Source organism: Microcebus murinus, chromosome 20 (assembly GCF_040939455.1).
Source record: "Microcebus murinus isolate Inina chromosome 20, M.murinus_Inina_mat1.0, whole genome shotgun sequence".
NCBI classification, from domain to species: domain Eukaryota; kingdom Metazoa; phylum Chordata; class Mammalia; order Primates; family Cheirogaleidae; genus Microcebus; species Microcebus murinus.
Window position 1 is genome coordinate 5,954,602 of NC_134123.1, and position 20,384 is coordinate 5,974,985.

General features: G+C 47.7%; 1 protein-coding gene across 1 annotated transcript; it reads right to left on the reverse strand.

The window, feature by feature from the left end:
- Window positions 1-4,900: 4,900 nt before the first annotated feature.
- SALL1 (spalt like transcription factor 1) lies at window positions 4,901-20,141 on the reverse strand. The gene is made up of 3 exons (XM_012764433.2): window positions 19,958-20,141; window positions 7,565-10,995; window positions 4,901-6,454 (listed from the first exon to the last, which is right to left on the reverse strand). The coding sequence occupies exons 1-3, from the start codon at window positions 20,031-20,033 to the stop codon at window positions 6,014-6,016; spliced, it is 3,948 nt and encodes a 1,315-aa protein (XP_012619887.2). The 5' UTR covers window positions 20,034-20,141; the 3' UTR covers window positions 4,901-6,013.
- Window positions 20,142-20,384: the final 243 nt, after the last annotated feature.

Below are 20,384 nucleotides of genomic sequence, written 5' to 3' on the forward strand. Positions count from 1 at the left end.
TTCTAAAATAAATATACTTAAGTTTTAAAGAGGGAGTAAACTTAAATTATAAGTATAGTGGCATTAAATAGTATAGGTGGCACTCCAATAATGTGATGGGAATGTGACAAGTGTCCGAGGGAAGCCACTAGGAAATACGATGGAAGTGTAACCTCTCACGGAACAGATGGGAAAGCAGTACCATGGATCCAGCAATGATCCCCAAATGTCCAAAGTCGGCCATCAAGCTAGTGACAGCTCCAGGTTTCCTGGTGTTCAGGTGTCTCTTCTTTGCTCCCTGGGGCTTGGTTTTGTCATCTGTTCAATGGATTGTTTTAAATCATAAGCAAGATAAGACCTGTAGGAGTGCCCCAAATTCTGAATAGAAAAGCAGGTCTGCAGGCTGCCCCTCGCATCAGGAGTGGGGTCTCCCAGGCTTGCATGTTTACTCATGCTCACAGGTGACTGTCTGGGTCTCACACTGAAGTATCTGTGATTACAGCAAGATGATGTGACCTCTGGTCTCTGTGGAGCATTGTCCTGACAGACCGCACTGTGTCGGCATTCAGCCTGGCCTCGCTGGACGAGGTCCCACCCTGGGTCTAACAAGAAGGGTTGACTCGTGTGTGGCCTCCAGCAGTCTCGTGTGTCCTGAAAGCCCGCCCCAGAACATGGGGAAACGCTGATCCTGGAGTTCCCCGGCGAGGGGGACAGCCAGGGGCCCCATACAGAGGATGGCCTGTTCCCGGGGGTGTTTATAAAGGCCGGTCACACTCCCCACCCCGTCGTCCCTGGCTTCAGGGAGGGCTGCAGCCACGCTGACACGCGGCCCTGAGTCTTTGTTAAACTTGAGCTCAGATGGCGTAGAAACCCAAGAGAAGCCAAATCATATGTTTAAACAGTTAAGAGGAAACCAGGCCCAGCAAGGCACTACAAACCCTGGATTTAGCCTGGGTGAATTTTCCTTCTCTGGGATTTCCTGTCCTTTTTCTGGATGTTTCTATCTATCGAATGTTCTCTGGAAGTTGGTTTAAGGCCATCCACTCTGCGGTGAAAGAGCGCCTTACACAGCACTCACAGCACTTGGGCTGAGCTGCTAAAATGTCAGCGCCGCCCAACCGTGTGGCTCCGAAGCCAGGCTTACAGGAGAGGCTCGGCCTCTGTCGTCTGCCCTTACGGTGGGAAGAGAGACCGCCTTTTAAGACTGGGCTTAGAGAATCATCCAAAACAACAAAGGCCAACATGCTACCCGATGACTGCCCAGGGGGTGGGCCACGGTGGGGTTGGTGGGGGGCAGAACGGGGTAGATCCTTAAGGAACGTAAAATAAGTGAACCCAAAAGGCCTCCTGCAATGTTCTTAGACTGCAGTTAAAATTTAACAATTTTTTTATGTAAATCATCTGGCATACTCAATTGCATGGGGCGGGGGCGGCTGGGAGGGAACAATGGGCTAGGATTAGATAATTTACTTAGCGCTAAAACTCCAGGAAGTTTATGTTGATCTGGGCCTGGATCTTGTTACTTTTTAGCTCAAATCTAAATCTTTATCTTCCTATTATAGTCGAGAGGACATTTTTACTCAGTCATTTTTACAGTTGTAATTTTTTACCCCCTTTCATCAAATAGAGCTGGTTAGATTAGCAGCTCTTAGCACTGAGATGAAAATATTGGTAGGGCCCAATGGGCCCTGTTTTGTTTATTCTAACAGAGCAGGCTTTGATCTAAACATATTTCCTGGGGTCTGGACGAGATGACCTAATTCCTGTCTTATCCGTCTCCACTTTTCTGTGAATCTCAGATTGCGCTTTAGTGTGGAGCCCTTTGAAATCCACTTTACGTTTCTTCCCACTTTGCTGCCCCCTCTGACATTCGTTTCATTGGGGTGGAGTGTGTTAGTAAAGAGTCCACTGCTTTATTTTTTTAACAGGACTGCTAAGTTTGAACAGAGTGGGAGCCTTTTTTTTTTTGAAGTTCTCTCATTCTTGACATTCACAACACGCCAAAAACAATAAGCAAATAATCTACTGCTAGAAATTTATGTCAACTGCAAATCATTTAGGATTTTCTGTTTGAATACTTTTGTTCTAATTTATAAAAACTAACCCTCCCCCCAAAAAAGAGACATTTGAATAAACCTAGCTTGTGAAGATTGTGATGTGACAATGCAAAGCCCAAAGTTAGCTTCAGGTACGGCCAACTCATCTGCAAGCACCCCCCTTAATCTCTGCAGCCCTCCCACCCAGACAGGGGAAGGGTCACCTTGGACAGCTCAGGTCTGTCATTGGCTCTCTGCTCTTTCTTCCTCCCCAGGCCCCTGTCAATCAGCAAACTGCTTTCCCAAGTATTTTTCCAGAAAGAAGGAAGCCCCTGTGCCTGTGTGTGTGTGTGTGTGTTTGGGGGGGGGGGAGGAGGCAGTGGTGATAAAAGAAGAAGGAAAAAAGAAAAAAACCTGAAAGAATACAGGGAAAAGCAGACAGAAAAAGCAGGGAAAGATTGAGAGAATGACAGCAACACAGAGGAAGAAGAGGAATATCGGCTAGTGGAAATAAAAAACCTCCAGCGTGTGTGGGGGGGATGACAAGTTGCTAATATTTGTAAATTTTGAGTGATGGGGGTTTGTTATATTCTTCTCTGTACTTTTCTGTATTTTTACAACAATTCACATGAAGAAGAAGAAAAAAGAATTGGGAAAAATGTCACCCAAGTGAATATGTTTAGTTCAAAAATTCTGTGAGCTTAGCTGCAGCCACAACCTTTCTTAAAGGAGTGTTTGGTTCCGGGGATTCCAACACCCCACGGTGCACCCAGGCTGGCAGGGGAAGGAGGAAGGGGTGCCCTGGGGCCAGGCAGGGCGGCAGGAGCACAGGCTGCGCCTTAAAAATAAACCCTGTTGCTGTGGGAGGACGAATCCATCTCTGGCCTGCTGGGCTGAGCCATCAGCTGAGCGCATTTCTCCCGCTGTGGGGAGAAGCAGGGCCCAGGGCACTGTCTTGTTTGGGACACGGATGGAAAGGGAAGTGGGCAGGCAATGCTCAATAGATTAGAAAGATAGTCGATCGATAAACGGAAAGGCGGGGACAAAGGGGAGAGGGGCAGAGGGGAGGCAAGGGGAGGAGGGGCAGAGAAAGACCTTTCCCTAACGGCTTCCGTTGCCATTCTGTCTAAACGCAAAGCTACTTTTGCTGCCCTGAACCCCCTTTCAGAAAGCACTGGAAGGGAGGAGGCTGGCGAAGAGAGGGCAAAGAAACCAGGTGCTGGTCGGTCCCCGCTCCCCGCCGCCCGCCTGGGGGACGCGCACGCGGAGCGGGTGGCGCAGGGTCGTCCTGCCCCGCTGCGAGCCGGCGCGGGAGCGCGCGAGGTGGCCGGGGCGCGCGAGGTGGCCGGGGCCCTCGAGGTGGCCGGGGCGCGCGACGTGGCCGGGGCGCGCGAGGTGGCCGGGGCCCTCGAGGTGGCCGGGGCGCGCGAGGTGGCCGGGGCGCGCGAGGTGGCCGGGGCGCGCGAGGTGGCCGGGGCCCGAGAGGTGGCCGGTGGCGCGCAGCCCCCGCCTCTGGAGGGGCCGGCGGGCGGGCGGGCGCGTGCGGGCGGGGCGCTGTGGAGGCCTGCCCTCGCGGTGGCCGGCAGCCCTGGGTCCCCTCCCGGTGTCCCGGGCTCGTCGGGCGCAGGCTTAGCTTCCAGGACGGCCAGGGCGCAGAGGGCGCGCGGCCCGGGCACCCCTCCCGCCACGCCCGGCGACGAGAAGGTGGCGGACGTCTACGCAAGGAAAACCGCCACATCTGGGTCTGGCCGGTGTAGACCGAGAGCTTCTGGCTGGAAGTCTGGCCTTCACTCCTGGTCCCTACTCTTGGGAAAGGCGGGATCGGGATTGGAGAGGTGAAATGGAGAAATCTCGCAGATTTCGGTGCTGAGACCTCAGAATGCTTCTCTGCATCATGACGTCAGCACACTCCCAGCGCTGCCTCCCCGGTCCTGGGGCGCCCAGCCCGCCCCGCGTCGTCTGGGCAAGGGCCTGCGCCCATCTCCCGCAAGGCACGTCCGGCCTGCGCCGAGGGGATGGCCTGGCGCGGGCGCCCCCTTGGCGCCAGGGCGTTGAGGTCTAAGGACAAGCTCTGGGAGGTGCAGCTGCTTCTTGGCCTGGAAGGCGACCTCCACCCTTTTCCCCTTACCTGGACACTGCCCACCTCCTGGGGAAAAAAAACATTCACAGACCCTTCTAGACACAACTTCCACCCATTGGGCTTGCTCACCCCCAAAACAGTGCTCAGGAGAAAAACCTATGTCCTCCCAGAAGAACAGGGAGACAGAAAGAATCAAATTGAATTTTGATGAAGAACTGTTTAAGTTGACTCCACATATCCTTTGTAATAGACTTTTCCTTTCAAATATGCATGTGCGTCTAAATGCCTAAAAGACTAATTAAATAAAGAACATATCGACCTCCGGGTGGAGGGCCAGTTTCAGAGTCGGATTATATAACCTGGTTGCATCAGACACCCAGCAATGAAACTCTCAGCCTCCTGAAAAAAATGGACTGAATTAAGTGAAATGAAACCAGAATAGCTGAAATCAAACTGAAATCTAAATCGGCATAAATATCTTGCTTAAGGAAACTTACCTGTCAGGATGAAACCTCCAGCGTCCTTTGATTTCATTGTTTCCTCTGGGTGGGGGTTGCGGGTGGAAAGACTATGAAATACATTCCCAACAAGTCATGGATATTGGGAAAATACCTAGAGCCTCCAAATTTCAAAATAAAAGGAAACACAGGCCCATGCAGACCCGTTTCTGGTATGCCTTTTACAATTCCTCATTTAAAGAGAGATACTCACTCACATACACAATTTACTGTCACCTGGGGAAACGCTGAGATACATTCAGGGGCCTGTCTAAATAGAAATGCACGCTAAAAACACAGACACAGTATTTTGTTTTATCTGTTGCAAAAAAAATGTATTTGATTACTTGAGTAAAATTACAGTATCTCTGTTGTTAGTAAGTATTAAATGTTAAAGAAATTGGACCCCCCTTCCTTTCAACTTTCCAAGAAAGTGCATGTAACAGTCCAATTTTTTTTCTTCCATACCTAATACAAAATAAACAAACACTATACCTGCTCTCTTGATCAAGAAGAAGCATTTGCTCTTGTAAGGAACATATGTACATTTTAATGAAAGTGATATTTCTTGTATATACAAGAGCATCTACATTTTCTCCACTGAAGGTTGTTCAAGATGCTATACTTAGCAGCATTGTGAAATTCCAGCACACATTTTCTATTGTGAATATACCTACAAGGCAAAATGTTACGTCTCAGTTTCAACTACCAAAACAACACTTGTTTTTTTTCCTCTAAAGAATTCTGCGTGCTTATTACTGTACAGAAACTTATTAACATTGAGGACGACTCAAGTAAAAAGCACAATACAAATAGCAGTTCAAAACGGAAATGGTTAACTCTACAAAACAAAAAAGCAGGTTGAATTTTAGAATAAAAATCAAAAAACCAAACCTTCCAAAGAACCACACTGTTCAGTCTGTACTCTCAGTTCTTTTCCTTAAATCTGTTTTGAAAGATTAGACAATGTGTTTGCTGATAAAATTTTCCAGCAGGATCAAAGTGTACATTTATATACAGACTTTATTAGAGATCTAATGCATCACTGAGGCATTGCATCACCACCAGATTCATATTAAACTGGATATAGAAAATAAGTTAATGCCAGATTACAACTGCCTAGCAGGGCAACTTGCAATTGCCATAAATGTTACAGCAAGTTTACAGCACTCTAGTCAATTAGTATTTAGTCCAAAATACAGAAGACCAAAGTTAACGCTTGCATTCTGTTTGCAAAGCAAGGTTATATCACTAATAAATAAGCTTTCTTAGAACTCTAGAAGTTGAACAAGGTACAAAAGAATGTCTTCATAATGTTGTAGTTCATGGAACTGGGGAAGGCAGGGGCACGGGGCAAGGACCAGGAGGCCACCACAGGGCGCATTCTGAACAGGAATGCCACGTCTCCGGCCCCAGTTGCTTTAACTTGTGACGATCTCTTTGCTGTCCTCCACGAAGCGGGTGAAGCGGAAGTTGGTTCCGTTCTCACTGCTTGCCATTTTCTCCAGGCCAGCCAGAGGAGCACTGGGCTCTGAGTTCTGGAGCTTCTCCAGGTTTCCTGTCAGCCCACTAATCGGGGAGCTGTTCCCACTGTCGAGGCTTCCAGGAATTGGAGGGATGCCACCGTTCTGAATGACGGAGATCTCGTTGGCCTTCATCGCCAGCCCATTGGACAGCGCTGCTGCATACTGATTCCAGAAACTGGAAGGGTCCCCACTTCCTGATCTTGCCGCCAAATCCTTCTGGAACATTTCTGGGAACTTGACGGGATTGCCTCCTAGAAATGTCATGGGGCCATCCACAGAGAGCCGCCGGCCCCGTCGCGCAGGGGTGCTGTTCCACATGTGAGTGCCCATGTGCACCTGAGACACCGAGGGAGGGGGAGGCAGGGAGAGAGAGGAGGGGGAGAGAAGCTTAATAGGTGAATCTGTCTCAACTCGCATCCCAACACCTGACAAGGCAAGTGGCCCAAATGTCTATTCCCATTACGTGACAGGCAGGGGAAGAGGCAGCAGGACCACCCGCTCCCCTCCCTGGTAATAACGTGCTCGCTCTCTGCATCCCCGGCCATCTCTCCTCTTCCTGGGCAGAGATGCCTTACTTACTCTTTTTTTATTACCCATATTTAGCTTATAATGGCCTCGAGCAAGCCAGTCAGTCGCAGATAGCTCCTTTCAGGGTTAGAATTGTTATGTCCACTCTCATTGCAATGGTAAGTATTGTATCTGACACCCTTTACCCTATAAATGTCCTTTTCAGCTAGGAAGAGAGTACCCCTCACTGATTGCCCACTGGAGGGCCCGTGTACGCAAAGAAAAGCCAGAGAGTAATTATTCATCTTACATTACTGGCAGCAATCTCCAGAGAAATGCTCTGTCAACAGAAAAATGTACACACCAAGAGTGCTCAACTGTTGCTCTAGAACTTAAGCATATTTACTTTATTTCCAACACATATCAGTAGGAAATGTTGTATAATCAATTATCATAATACCCATTAGCAGAGCAGTGACGTTATTGTTTTTAGACAAACAAACCGTGCTGGACTGCATGGTTATGAGAAATAGATGCATGTGCCTAGCAGAACCATAATTATTAAGTGATCCAGGCAGCACTCGGGCCACACGGAGGTCTTTAATCAATACCCCATGGCAACACTAGGCTGTCTTACTCGGTAGGTAAAGCAATTCATTTGGTGCACTTAGCGAGACAACAGAGAGAGGCCGCTGCTTCGCTTAGGTACCAAATTTTTCAATGCGCTCTGACACGCGGCCAGCTGCAGCCTGCTCTTGTCCCTGCCACGGCCTGGCCCTCCCAGGCCCCCACGTCTCTCCCCAGCCGGCCACGTGCAGCAGGTTCCCTCGTGAGAACTCTCTCCCTGAACGCCTGGCCCGGGACTCCGGGGCATGCATTACCAACAGCCATCGACAGTGAGGAAGGGCGGATGGGGTGAGGTGCAGATGGAGGCCGTACCTTAAGATTGCCTTTTGTTGTGAAAGCTCTTCCACAAATAGTGCAAGCAAAGGGTTTCTCTCCAGTGTGAGTTCTCTCGTGGATCTGCAGGGCGCTCGACGAGGAGAAGGTCTTGCCACACGTGTTGCAGTAGTGCTGTTTGGGAGTTCTCCTGGGCAGAGCTGGGAGCAGCACTGGGGAAGTGGCAGAGGAAGACAGAGGCCCAGAAGGGACGTGACTGGTGGGGGTGTCCTTACTGTCCTGAGGAGAAACATGCACAAAGCCATTGACCTCTGTCTTGATGAGAGACGACAACGAGTTGGCGGGAATCACTGCAGAGTTCTGATTGGGGCCAAGGCTGGAACTGGGCTCAAAGAGCTGTGATGGTAGATCTCGCATCTGATGTGTCAACATGTGCTGCTTCAAATTACCCTTTGTGGAAAAGCCACGATTGCAAACTGTGCAAATAAATGGTCTCTCTTTGGTATGACTTCTATAGTGAATGTCCAAGGCACTCTGACAAGCAAATGTTTTGCCACAAATGTCGCAAGCAGTATTTTTAAATTTACCCCGGTCTCTGAAAGGGAAGAGGATCCCCAAAGAATCTTCTTTGATGATTTTCTCTGCATGACTCGATGTCAAATCCAAAGCCCCACCATTCACTGGGGTGGGAGACAAACCGTTGGCGAACTCGCTTGGGACCGCTCTCTGCGGTTTCTCCTCAACGCTGGGTGACTTGTGGAAGTCCTGGGTGCTGTTGGACGGGGACAGAGCCTGCATGGAAGAGGTGGACTCTGAGATGGCCGGGCTGCCTGCACTCTGGCTCTCCATGTCACCACCCACCGAGGACGAGTCGTTGGTCAGGACGTCCCCCTCGACAGAGCCATTCTCCACCGACTTCAGGCTGGCCTGCAGCTGCTCCGCCAGGCCCGCGCTGATCATCTTCATCTGATTTTCCAAAGCAGCGATGCTCGACATCTCTAGGGGCAGGGGCGAAGACGACAAGCTGTCTTGGGACGCGTCCGCAGACTTGGGCGTATCGGGGATGCTGCCCTCGGGACAGTCTTCCATGTTTTCATCGGAGAAGTTGTCTAGGTCATCAAAATTTTTCTCATCAAAGGAGCCTGTGTCAGACTCCATGGACTCGGGGTAGCTGTCGGGGACTGGCGTGTTGGGAATCTGGCCGCCCATGTGCATGCGGATGTGCTGCTGCAGGACAACAGCATTGGTGAACTTCTTCTGGCAGATGGGGCAGGAATGCTGGACTCTGAGCGGGGGCATCGCGCGATGCACGCTGTAGTGGGTTTTAAGATTCCCTTTCGTGGTAAAAGCCCGGCCGCAGATCTTGCACTTGAAGGGCCTCTCCCCAGTGTGTGTCCGGTAGTGCATTTTCAAGGCGCTCTGACAGCTGAGGACCCGGTGGCAGATGACACACTCGTTGGGGTCAGTGGCCTTCTTGTCAATGTTCTCTACCAGCTGCTGAAGCTTGGACGTCTCTGACGCCTGGGCTGAGTCCAAGAGTCCCCCGAAAGGAAACTTGGCCTTGAACTGCTCGGACATGAGCGGCAACAGAGGGTTGGAGAACGTGGTGCCGCTGCCTGGGCCGCAGTCGGCAGCCGGGGAGCTCAGGGTGCTGCTGCCCACTGTTGGGACTGAGTGGGTGACTGCGCCACTCTCTTCACTTTTGCCACTGGAGGGTGGCAGAGTGGACCCTTCAGCTTCCTCTGGGAGCCCACCCAGGTTTCTGATGGCCGGCTCGGGGACCCCGGAGTCACTTTTGACTGAGCCTGGGGGGCTGGCGGCAGAATGGCTGATGGGGACGGGGGCTGGCTCTTCCGTCTTGATGAAGGGTATGAGGCTGGGGAGGGTCGGGGGCAACGGCAGGCCGACTGAAGTGGTCAGGGTGGGCAGGACTGGCTTGGTGTCCAGCCAGCTGGTGACCGGCTTCTCTGGAGGGATGGACATGCCATACGGGATGCCGGTACTGGTGGGGATGTTGTCCAGATGCTCAGGCACGGGATAGGGGTTCATCTGGATGTGCGGGTATTTCTCTTTGTGGCGCTGAAAGTGGACTTTCAGGTTCCCCTTGGTGGAGAACCTGTTCCCGCAGACGTTGCACTTGAACGGCCTCTCCCCCGTGTGCGAGCGCAGGTGGATCTGCAAGGCACTGTCGCTCCCGAAGACCTTCGCGCAGAACCTGCACTTGTGTTTGAAGAACGCCTCGTCGGAAGCACTTTTCGCTTCAAAGGCAGTGACATTTGGTGGCTTGCTTTTTCTTTGCTGGGCCAAGGCAGACAAGGAGTTTAAATCCTCCGCAGTTGTTCCGATGTTGGGCAAAGGGCTGGGGAAAACGGCGTTAGCAGGGGCCGGCTGAGGTAGAAGTGGATTAGATGCAGGACTTAACAAACTGCTTATTGCAAAAGCTGGTGAGCATGACGCTGAGACTGCTGGGTTGCCGACATGGGAGGCACCAGCACTCGAAGCCACTTTTTCCGAGGACGGGGTGGTGACTGCGGCCGCCAGCGCGTTAATATTCGGAGAAGAGCCACTGTGGGGTGGAATGACGGTGCTGCCAGGCGTGCTCTGAGGTAGCTGGATTGGGGGTGGCTGCTTCACACCACCGATGCTGGCAGACTGGCTGGCGAGGCTCTGTGCTAGCCCAGCTGCCGCCGCCAGCTGCTGAGATAAATGGGAGCTTAGCGTGGACAAGGGGTTGGCAGATGTTCGTAAAGTACCTTGAGAAGGACTGGAAGATGCTGGCAAGTCTGCGCTCTGGGAAGCCAGCAGCAGTATCTGGTGGCGGATCTGCTCGATCAGTTGCAGCTGGTGGATCTGCTGCTGCTGCAGCGCCAGGAGCTGCTCCATGAGGGCGGGCACCGCCGGCTTGCCGCCCGGGGCCCCGCCGCGCCGCGCCTCCTGGGAGAACTGGGCCACCGCCACCTTGGTGCTCTGCAGGTTCTCGATGATGACGTTGCTGTTGATCGCGGAGAAGTTGCCCAGTGTTGTCAGGTCCCCGAGTTGAGGTAGAGAGGTTGTGAGTGCTGAGGTACCTGGGGAGGGGCCGCTGCTGCAGCCGGGGGCCGCGCTGCCCTGGGGGCCGCCGGCCGGAGGGCCCCCGCCACCGCTTTTGTCAGCCGCAGGGGCCTCCACCTCCATGGACTCTTCCCTGTCGGGTCCGTCGTGCTCTGAAAGGTCGCTGCAGTCTACTTGATCTGTTTTGTTGACTGTGTCACTCATTTGTTCCTCGGGATTATCGGGAGGGGGGCTGGGGGAGAAGGTTTCGGGTGGGGAGGCTGGATTTTCATTTACGATGAGAACTAATTGAGTTTTCGTGCAGTTCTTCTTGTGGAGCAGAAGATCTGATAATTCAAAGAACTCGGCGCAGCACCGGCCACAGACGTGGGCGTCCTTGCTCTTTGTGGGGCGACTCGGTTGACCCTTTTCCATGTCTCCTACAACGTCAAAAGGTGCAGGGTTAGAAGGGGAGCCAGGACACAAAATCACCTATGGCTTGCCAAGAAAAAAAAAGTCAATTTTTCTTTACCTGCAAAACTCAAAACTGAAGCCCTTAAAAACCAATCAATATTACCTAAGAACGTTCACAATTAATATTTAAGGGTATGGAGGAATGACTATCAATCTGGTGTCTCAGGGAATCTCAGCCTTCAGATAATTCATCAAAATATAAAATACTATGAACGGAAGACACTGGTGCATAATGAAATGCCATAGCGAAATATTGATTTCCAATATTTTATACTCCTTATTGTCTACTCGTGCAGAGAGGGTTCGGCAACCATGTTGGGGACTTATTAGGCTCTTGAGTTTCTGTCAACCTTATTCATTTTCAACTGATTCAAAGATATCTGTGACAGTTTGTTCTGTCACTAAACTAATTTGTAGTCATTCAGGTTCCAATCAGTTGTTGACAAGGGGGAAAAAAAATGCATATCACCAAGCTATAGACTGACAACTTGAAAATCACCTCAAGCCCCTACCTCCAACCCGAGCTAAGTCTGATCCATGACAAACACACTTTAGTCCCATCAATAGTAAATCCTCCAGACCACTGCTCAAGACTCACTTGAATGCAAACGGAAGGCTACACACATACAAAGAAGAGAAACACAATGATCATAACCCGTTACAAGGCCTGCCTGGCACCTATGTATCACCCCATGGCATGTTTATTTTTAAAATAAAAAAAAATGCAACCCTGGCTACAATTGTACTAATCGAGGAATATATGCCACTATGCTCCACATGGTAACGTTATGCCTCTTAAATATTTCATCAAAAATGCTCTTTATATCCATAAAAGCTGGCACAAGATTTACATTTCCGATTACGTATCAACTTAAAGAAGGATATGCAGTTAAGGGGAAGTGCTCCCATCCCCTAAAAAATAATTCTTGGTTTAGAGTTTGCAAATGCTTTGCAATTCTCCTAGTCTGAATGCCTTTAAAAACAGTTTGCTCTTAACTGTTATCAATTGTTTAACAGATTGTCCTGAACCTTTTATTATAAAAATCCCTTTATTTCATGTTTGTTTCCACTGGTTGCTCAGATGTCTTCTCACTAAGATCCATTTGTAAATTAAACATAAAAATCTCCAACTCCAAGCTAACACCCTATTCAAAGACAGGATGGCGCCCCATTGTTTGCCCAGCATGGGGAGCACCAACTTCTGTTGTACAAATGGTGTGTGGTCATCTACGAAGGCTGTGGAAAAAAAAACTGTTTAATTCAAGGATTACCTCCCTGCATGCTTTTCTGCAGAACTGAATCAGATAATAGGTAGTTTCCATGACTTCCAAATTGAATCTCCCAGAAAACTTGTAGGAGAAAAAAGTAATTGCAGATATGAATAAATGAAAATCAAAATGTTGCTTTTTTCAGTAAACTTTAGAGTCCACTCAAAAGAGCCAGCCATTTGCTTTTTTGTAGTAAACATCAAAAAAGCTTGAGTAGATTTGCATTCCAGAAAATAAAATTAATACCTAAATACTACCTTCTGAAAATTCCTTAACTCTATTTGCCTTGAGTGATGCCGAAGTTGATTAGAACTCCTGGTAAAGTATGCCAAATGTATGCACATTTTATTCACTGGGAGTGTTATTTGAGTAGCTAAGTTATATTTAACAAGCTAGCTTTCCTAATACCCATCTTTTAATCTCCACAAGGGTATAGTGCAAAATGCATTAACAACAGCAAACAAATCTTAGTTGTAGCAGAAAATACCAATAATGATTCAGTTTTAATTTAATGTTTAATCATTCTAATTGGCACCAGATTCCTATGCACGTTGAAGGTGCTGTTTTAAGCACTTTTTTCTGTCTCTACCCTTGACTTAAAATTATATAAACAAAATATTAGATGAAATTTGCTAAAGTTATGTTGCTTAACTTGGGACAAAAATAATGTGACAAAAAATCTGTTTAAAGCTTCTTATTTTGACAACCAATTTTAAATGATGCATCCATTTTAGATGCTTATTTTAAACTAGGAAATGCAATTCCTAATATATTCAACAGAAATGTTATTTCTTTCTCTTTGCACATTTCCATATGTAATGGTTATGTTTCCATCTACTTTTACAGCCAATTATGAAGGAACAAAAGCTATTCTGTTTGTTCACACATTTTCAACAAAATGCATTAAAACTATTATGTCAGCATGTTCTATTAAGCTCTGCATTCAGTGGAAAATACTTTTCAACCAGCTCACATTTATCAAAACATAAAGCCACTTTAAAACACAGTTTTGCTTGGTCAGCTGGGCTTAGACAAATAATGACAGATTCAGAACTAAATAACTAGCAAGGGAAATCAGAAAACTGACTTCATCAATTGTACACATTACAATGTAGTTGCTTCAAATATTTAGCACATCTGTGCTCACGATTAAAGGACATTTTAATTCTTTATAACTTGAAAACATCTGATATTCTCATAATATATAGAGAAAATAAAAGGAAGGTTACTTTACAGGATTTAACTGATTATTACTTTCCTGCACTTGAATTCTGCATTTGTGCAGCCTCAAAAACTCACTTGAGAATTTTCAAGTTTTTCAACCTGAACATTTTTATATTTAGGATTTTGCTAACTGGACGGAAAATAAAGACATTTAAAAATAAATGCTTGCTTGGTTCTAAGAAAGAGACTGTGTTAAAAAGTTACCCATATTTCAGCTTAGATTTTCACAACATTTTAATACGCTGCCATTTGATCTCACTGTAGTCAACTAATTTAATTTCCTGATGTTTATGAACATTCTTACCCCCCAAAATCCTGGTATCTATTTTGATTTATTTCAAAAGCAGGTGTCGCTACACTGTAATAATGCTTAACTTTAAATTTATCTGCATTCTGAACAGAATTCCAATGAAACAGCTTAAAAACAAGAAGACAAAACATGAGGACTAGTTTGAATCTTTAACTACCAAACGGAATATTTTAAGTTATATTAAGATACACACATTCTCTCTCTCTCTCTCTCTCTCTCTCACACACACACACACACACACACACAGGAACGTTCTAATTCATTTTTCTGATTGTCTGCTATCTTGTATCTTTCTCAATAATCTGTTACACAGGATTGCAACTGGTGACCCCATTATAGTAAATACAGTTGCCTTGTTCCTTGCACCACAGTGAAAATAACATTCCAGTCCCTTTTCTATGGATTTTGCATACAAATTAAAGAATTAAAGTCATTTTGTAGTTCTAGTCAGACAAGAAAATTTAAGAAGCAATGGTTTTCTAAGAATGTACCCACAAAAAGACATTTGAAATTTTCTAGGCCTTTTTTGGGATGGGGAGAGGGTGATCTTATACCTCTACCAAATTTGTACAAAAATCCCAGATATTTTAGTTCCTGTTGCACTGTTTAAGTACTTGATGCCTAATTCAAATTTGTCAGTTTTCCATCATCTGAACCAAACACTACAGAATTGGAAGGAGAAAATTGAAGTGTTCCAACTTATCTGTCTACTGAGAAAATAAAAATAAAACCATGCCCCCACACAGAAAGGTTTAGCCAGCCACGAAAGGAAAAAAACAAAACAGAAAAACAAAAAGCAAACACAACCACCTTACTCTACCAGATTTAGTTTTCTTTTTTGGAGCTCCTCAGAAAGATATTCACTGTACTTTCCATTACCTTAAGACCCCATTAACATTTTTTCAATAGAACATCTCATGATAGTAGTTTTGGAGTGCATAATTTTAACAGGCTATTCCTTTACTTAGACCTATTTGGAAAAGCTACTGCAAACATATTTGATTGATTGATTTTTAATCTTTTTTATTTTTATTTTTGCATAGACCTGGGAAAAGCCTGAATCTGAATGTCCAACTTAAGATTCCAAAGAAAATTTGAACACTTACGACATATGTTGTGCATATTTTCTGTAACGTCTAAAGTTTCCTCTATGTGATATGCAACCAAATAACAAATTTACTGGTACCCTGCAAATTCACTTAGTGGTCTGGCCAGGATTAGGGTATTCTCACGTGGAAGAATACAAGTGAAATCTCTGAGAAAGTAACAACACGGACAAGACACTCCTTTTAAAATAGTGATCCAAGCCCACCTAATGTACACAGTAAATGAAAGGAAGAAAATGTCTTTCCCACGGATGAATCAAACTGAACACTAGATGGGGTTCCAGTTGCAAGGGATTGTTCAAAACTTCTTTGTGGCTTTCCTATTCCAGTGACGCGTAAAAGAGAGACTCCTTAAGGCGAGATCTAAACTTTGACTACATAAACATTGGCAAAGGCACAAGAAACTAAATCCCTGTTGTTTGAGGGTAAAACTGAGCTATGGGAACTACCTGTCAATCTTCCCCTTTGGGGGTCTGGCATCTGAGGGTGACAGGGGAATAAGGTTAGGAAAAGAAGCCAAGCTGATAAGGTGAAACTAAAATAAACTACTAACTTCCTGCTAAGTGACTAGCAAGACTCAATTTGGGGGTCACTGGAAAGATACTGAAGGACATATTATGATCTGGACCTTGTCACCTTTGCATGGGAGGAGGCTAGCAAAGGTTAAAACAGCTCCACACATCTAGGTTTCTAAAGCCTGGCACACAAACCGTTTTTCTTTTTGGGGGGGAGGGGTGTCGGTTCTCCAGTTAACTTATCATCTCTTTCGCTAAACCGCTCAACTACTTCAGTTTTAATAGTTGAAGAATGTTTTAAAATATAGGGCTATCTGCACCAAGATATGTTTTAGAAAAACCTTGCTAAGGCTGTAGAAGGAATTTGTTCTGCTTCCTACATAGAGCTCAGCTTTTAACTATTTCAAAAAACTTAGCCAGTCCGCCTGTTTCTTCCCAAGGTCCCAGTGAGATCTCCACAATAAAAACGTGGGTTTCTGCCTTCCAAAGGACTCTGTTGGTAAAAACAACTTGCTACCTCCAAAAGTAAAAAGAAAAGAAATAAAGCTCCCAAAGAATAACCTGTAAGTTGGCCCTTGTGCCTATGAACTATATAGGGGAAACTTGATGTAAAATAAACCACAAAACATTCAACATCACAGATTCACTTTCACACATACTATCTCATGCTCAGCTAGACTTTGCTTGTTTGTGTGTGTGTTTTTAACATTTTAGGAAGTGTCTGCAGCCTGAAGCAATTTCAAAAAATAGTTTGCAGTTTCTCATCCAGAATCTTCCATTATGCCAAACTTAAAATAGGCCTGATTTAAACATGAATTCTTTCCAAATGCCTTATCTTGCAGGTGTCGGTTTTTCAAAAAAAGCAATTAATTATAGTTCTCCCTAACCTTTTGGGCCCAGAAATCAATGTGTGCTATTAAGCTGCTCACATGAGTAAATTGCGTTGTTAAATAATAGAATTTCATTGTTAATATAAATAAGAGGAATTTTTATGACATTTCATAGGAGAGTCAGTGTTTTTTCTGCAATTCATGATTTTTATTTTTCTTTCAGTATTATCTTTTCTTTAAGAAAGCTGAGCACCAAAATACTTTCTTAACAAATGAATGGAACCTGAATAGGCCAACCACCTAGTTATAGGAATCTTAAAAACACCTTCAGAGGAGGAAAAAGCCAACACACAACACACACACACTCACACACACACACACACTCACACACACACACGCGCGCGCGCGTTGGTGAAATCTCAATCTATAGTAAAAGACCCACATACAAAATCATTAGATTCTAATATTCCCTTTCCTCTAGATTATTTATCTCAGTGAATAACCTTTCCAGTGGCAGTCATCTTTCTACAAGTAATTCGAGACTTGTTGATATCATTTAAGAGACAAGTCATATTCGCCACAATCTTAGTCTCGTAAGAAACAGAAAAATTACCGAGTTTAATATTATTTTAGAGTGTTTCTGGCATTACAGCTACACTAAAGTAGAATGAAATATCAGCATCCTAAGATTAAGTGAGCACTCTTATTTTTTTTGAACTTGCTCCGATGAAGCTATCAGTGTGGCTGCTTAGAGTGGCCCGGGCTTTCTTTGTAAGCACACACACACTCCAACATGCAGGACAAGGGACACAGCAGTCTGGCTGCTTTCAGCCTTAGCACCCATCCTTCAAGGCTGCTGTAACTGCCGTCTCCCAACTTTTCTGCTCTCACTCTGCATGGAAGTCCTGAAATCTGAGGTGCTGGCATACAAGAAGAGCATAAACTAGATTTAATTTAGTATGTTCAATGTTTCATTTACTGCATTTTAAGACCATCTCAAGACATAAGAACCACGATGTCTGAAGAGGGGTTTACTTTCTAAAAATTGAACAACCTTTAAACATGCAGAAAACGGAACAAAACAAAAAACCACAGCTCCTAGAAGCATGTGTTATGTGTGGGGAGGAGAATGAGATTGCCGAATTCACTGCAGAAAGGTGATTTTTAAAAGCTAACCTTGAGATGTCATGAACTTTCAATTCCATTTATCTCACGACTATTCCCAAATAAAAAGACCTGGGGTAGGTTAGGCCTTCCTGCATGTCAGGCGTTGGGGAGGATTACTTGTGTACTAATATTATTACAACACACTAAATCCTGTAACCCTATTACAAAATCTACCCTCTAGGCAACTTCTCCCAAACTTATTGTTCAACCATGTAAAAACAGTCATAACCTAAAACCATTACTAACCAAGAAAAAGAGGAGGGGTAGGGAGTGGTGAGGGAAGGGGGCTGGGAGGGGGTGCTTCCTACAGTGTCCCTAACATAGTTTACTGCTTCTTAGGACAATGAACTAGCTTTTGGGAAGAAAAAACAGAGGAAGGAAGAAAGAGAAAGAAATGAAGAGAGAAAAGAGAAAGAAAAGAAACTTGATTCAGTTACTTAATTAACTTACCTCAAAGCTCAAATAAACTAAAAAAAAATAGTACTAATAAATAATAATGGTAAGAGGTAGTGAACTCCTTTTATGCTATTGCTTTATGAGAAGGCTTAACTATTAAAAATTCCAAATCCAGAAGGCGAAAGGCAAAGATCTAGCAGGCATCATTTCTCCGGGAAGCCCGAGGTTCTTTTTTTTTTTTTTTTTTTTTTTTGGAAAATGTAGAAAATCAGTAGATATTTACAAAATAGACTAAAAAAACCCTGGCTTCTCTCTAGTTTGGTATTTCGCATACAAACTGCTAACCTGAACAGTGTTGCAGCGCAAAAGGTCTCTGCAGAAACTTGAGGGAAGATGAGTGTGGGGGCCAGAAGCAGAAGAAACCCGCTGGGAAACCACGGAAAAAATGCTCAGAGTCCTTGCTGCGGCCTTGGGTAGTTTCACCTCGATTTACCCGTGCGTTTGGGGTGGAAAGCGGGGTTCAGAGGCTCTTTTCAGCGGACTGAGAAATCCCAGAAACTCTGGGTAAGGCTTCAAGCTTGAGAAAGTACTAGGAGCGCGCGGGGTGGGGGGAATATTAACAATTTTCTTAGCTGGACTCAAGTTTCCCAATTTCTTACAGGGACCCCAAGCCAGGAGTCCCCTTCCCCTGAGCCAGGGTAACGGGGGCAGAGGTCCCTAGCTTCACCGCGCCGGCTCTACAGAGAGGCAGGCCTCTGGGGAGGGAGCCGGACTGTGGGGCCCGGGCGGCCGCACGGCGCAGTGGACAGAAGTCCGATCTAAGGGGCACACTTTGGGGTCCAGCTCTCTCCTCCGTACCCTGAAATGCCGCCTGGGACGTGGGCATCCAGAGAGGCATCCCGAGCCGCGGAAACCCGGCTGCGGTTGCCCCTCGTCCTCCGGCAGCTGAGAGGCCAGCACCGTGCAGGGATGACCGGGAGCCGAGCAGGGGCGCCGCGCCATCGCCTCCGGCGCTGGGCCTGCGGGCTCCGCGGCCACAAGGGAAACACCTTCGGGGACAAGGAGGGATTCTAGGTGTCCTCCCTCGGCACCCCCAGTTCCCTGCCCGGATCTCTCCCCACTCTCGACCTTAACTCCCGCACACAAACTTTGTTCTGGACTTGTTCATTCCCTTCGGGACCCACAGTTGTCGCTTCCGGCAGAGAGAGCGAGTGCCCCTGTTTCAGGGGGGTTCTCCTCTGGCTGCTTACCCCCCAAGCCCTGAAGAGCTACCCTAAGACTCCTTCCCCGGCCCATGTGCAAGCGTGGAGCACCACGATCCGCAGAGGCTGCATGTCGAATGTAAAGATTTGGGGGAGCGGAGGGTGCAAGTGTTGGGAGAAAAGATTGGGGAGGAACTTAGGGAGCCAGACCCGACACCTCCCCAGGCCGCCCGCACCGTCTCAGGAACGACCGGCAGCAAGGAACACTCTCCACCCGAGCCGCGACCCCAGCGTGTCAGGCGCGGGCGCCCCGACACAGGTCCCCACCTTCCTGGAGATCTGAACCCCTAAGGCACCCCCTTCCGCCGCGCGGGCCGAGGAGGAGTGTGAGCTTGGGGCTGGGGGGCGGCGCAGCGAGCTCCCCCCAGGCTCGGAGTTCAGCCCGGCGCGCTAAGTAAACTTCCTTCCCGCAGGCTGCAGCGCCGGTCCGCAGAGGCCGGGCCGGGGCCCCGGGAACCGCGTGGGGAGCCCCCGCGGGTAGGCGCGGACGACCTCCGCTCGAACCCGCGTCTCCCGGGGCTCCAGGGTCTCGGCCGCGGTTCGGTTCCCCGGAAAAGCCGGGACGGAGCAGCAAGGCCAGCATGCCCTCCCTCCTCCCCCGGGAGGACCCAGCAACTCCGGAAAGATCCTGCCGGACGGTGTGCTCGCTTCCCCAGGGCAGGGGGAAGCCCAGCAAAGGCGACCTGAAAATTCAAAAGAAAAAAAAATACGCCCAGTAGCAGAGGCGAGCGGGGACGCGGCGGCGGCGGGGCAGCGGGCGCAGGGGCCGGCGCGTGTGCGTGGGTCCCCGCGCGCGAGAGTGCGAGTGCGTGTGTGTGTTTGTGTCCGCGGCGCGGGCCGGAGCACTCACCATCTCGCCGGGGGAGCGAGGCCACTTCGGGGTCGGATTGGAAATGTTGAGGCTTCGCTTGCTTCCTCCGCGACATGCTGGCTCAAACATCAGCTGGGGCAGAATAAAAAATTACTAAAAAAAAATCTTCTCAAAATTACGGAAATCGAGCGGCGGCGGCGGCGGCGGCTCCCCCCGCCCGCCGGCCCGCCCGCCCCCTCCCCGGCTCCCCGGCCCCGGGCGCAGCGCGCATGTGTCCTGCTATAATTATGATTATCAATAATGCATTGCGATTAATCATAGAGGGGCTCTTTGAAAGGCGATTGGCACCGGGCCAGCGCTATTCAAACCCGCTCGCCTTAATCAATTAGTTCGTGATTTGCTGCAGACCCCTGTCTCTCCGCGCGCTGGCCCAATAAGCCGGCCGCGGGGCTGGCTCTGCGCGCCG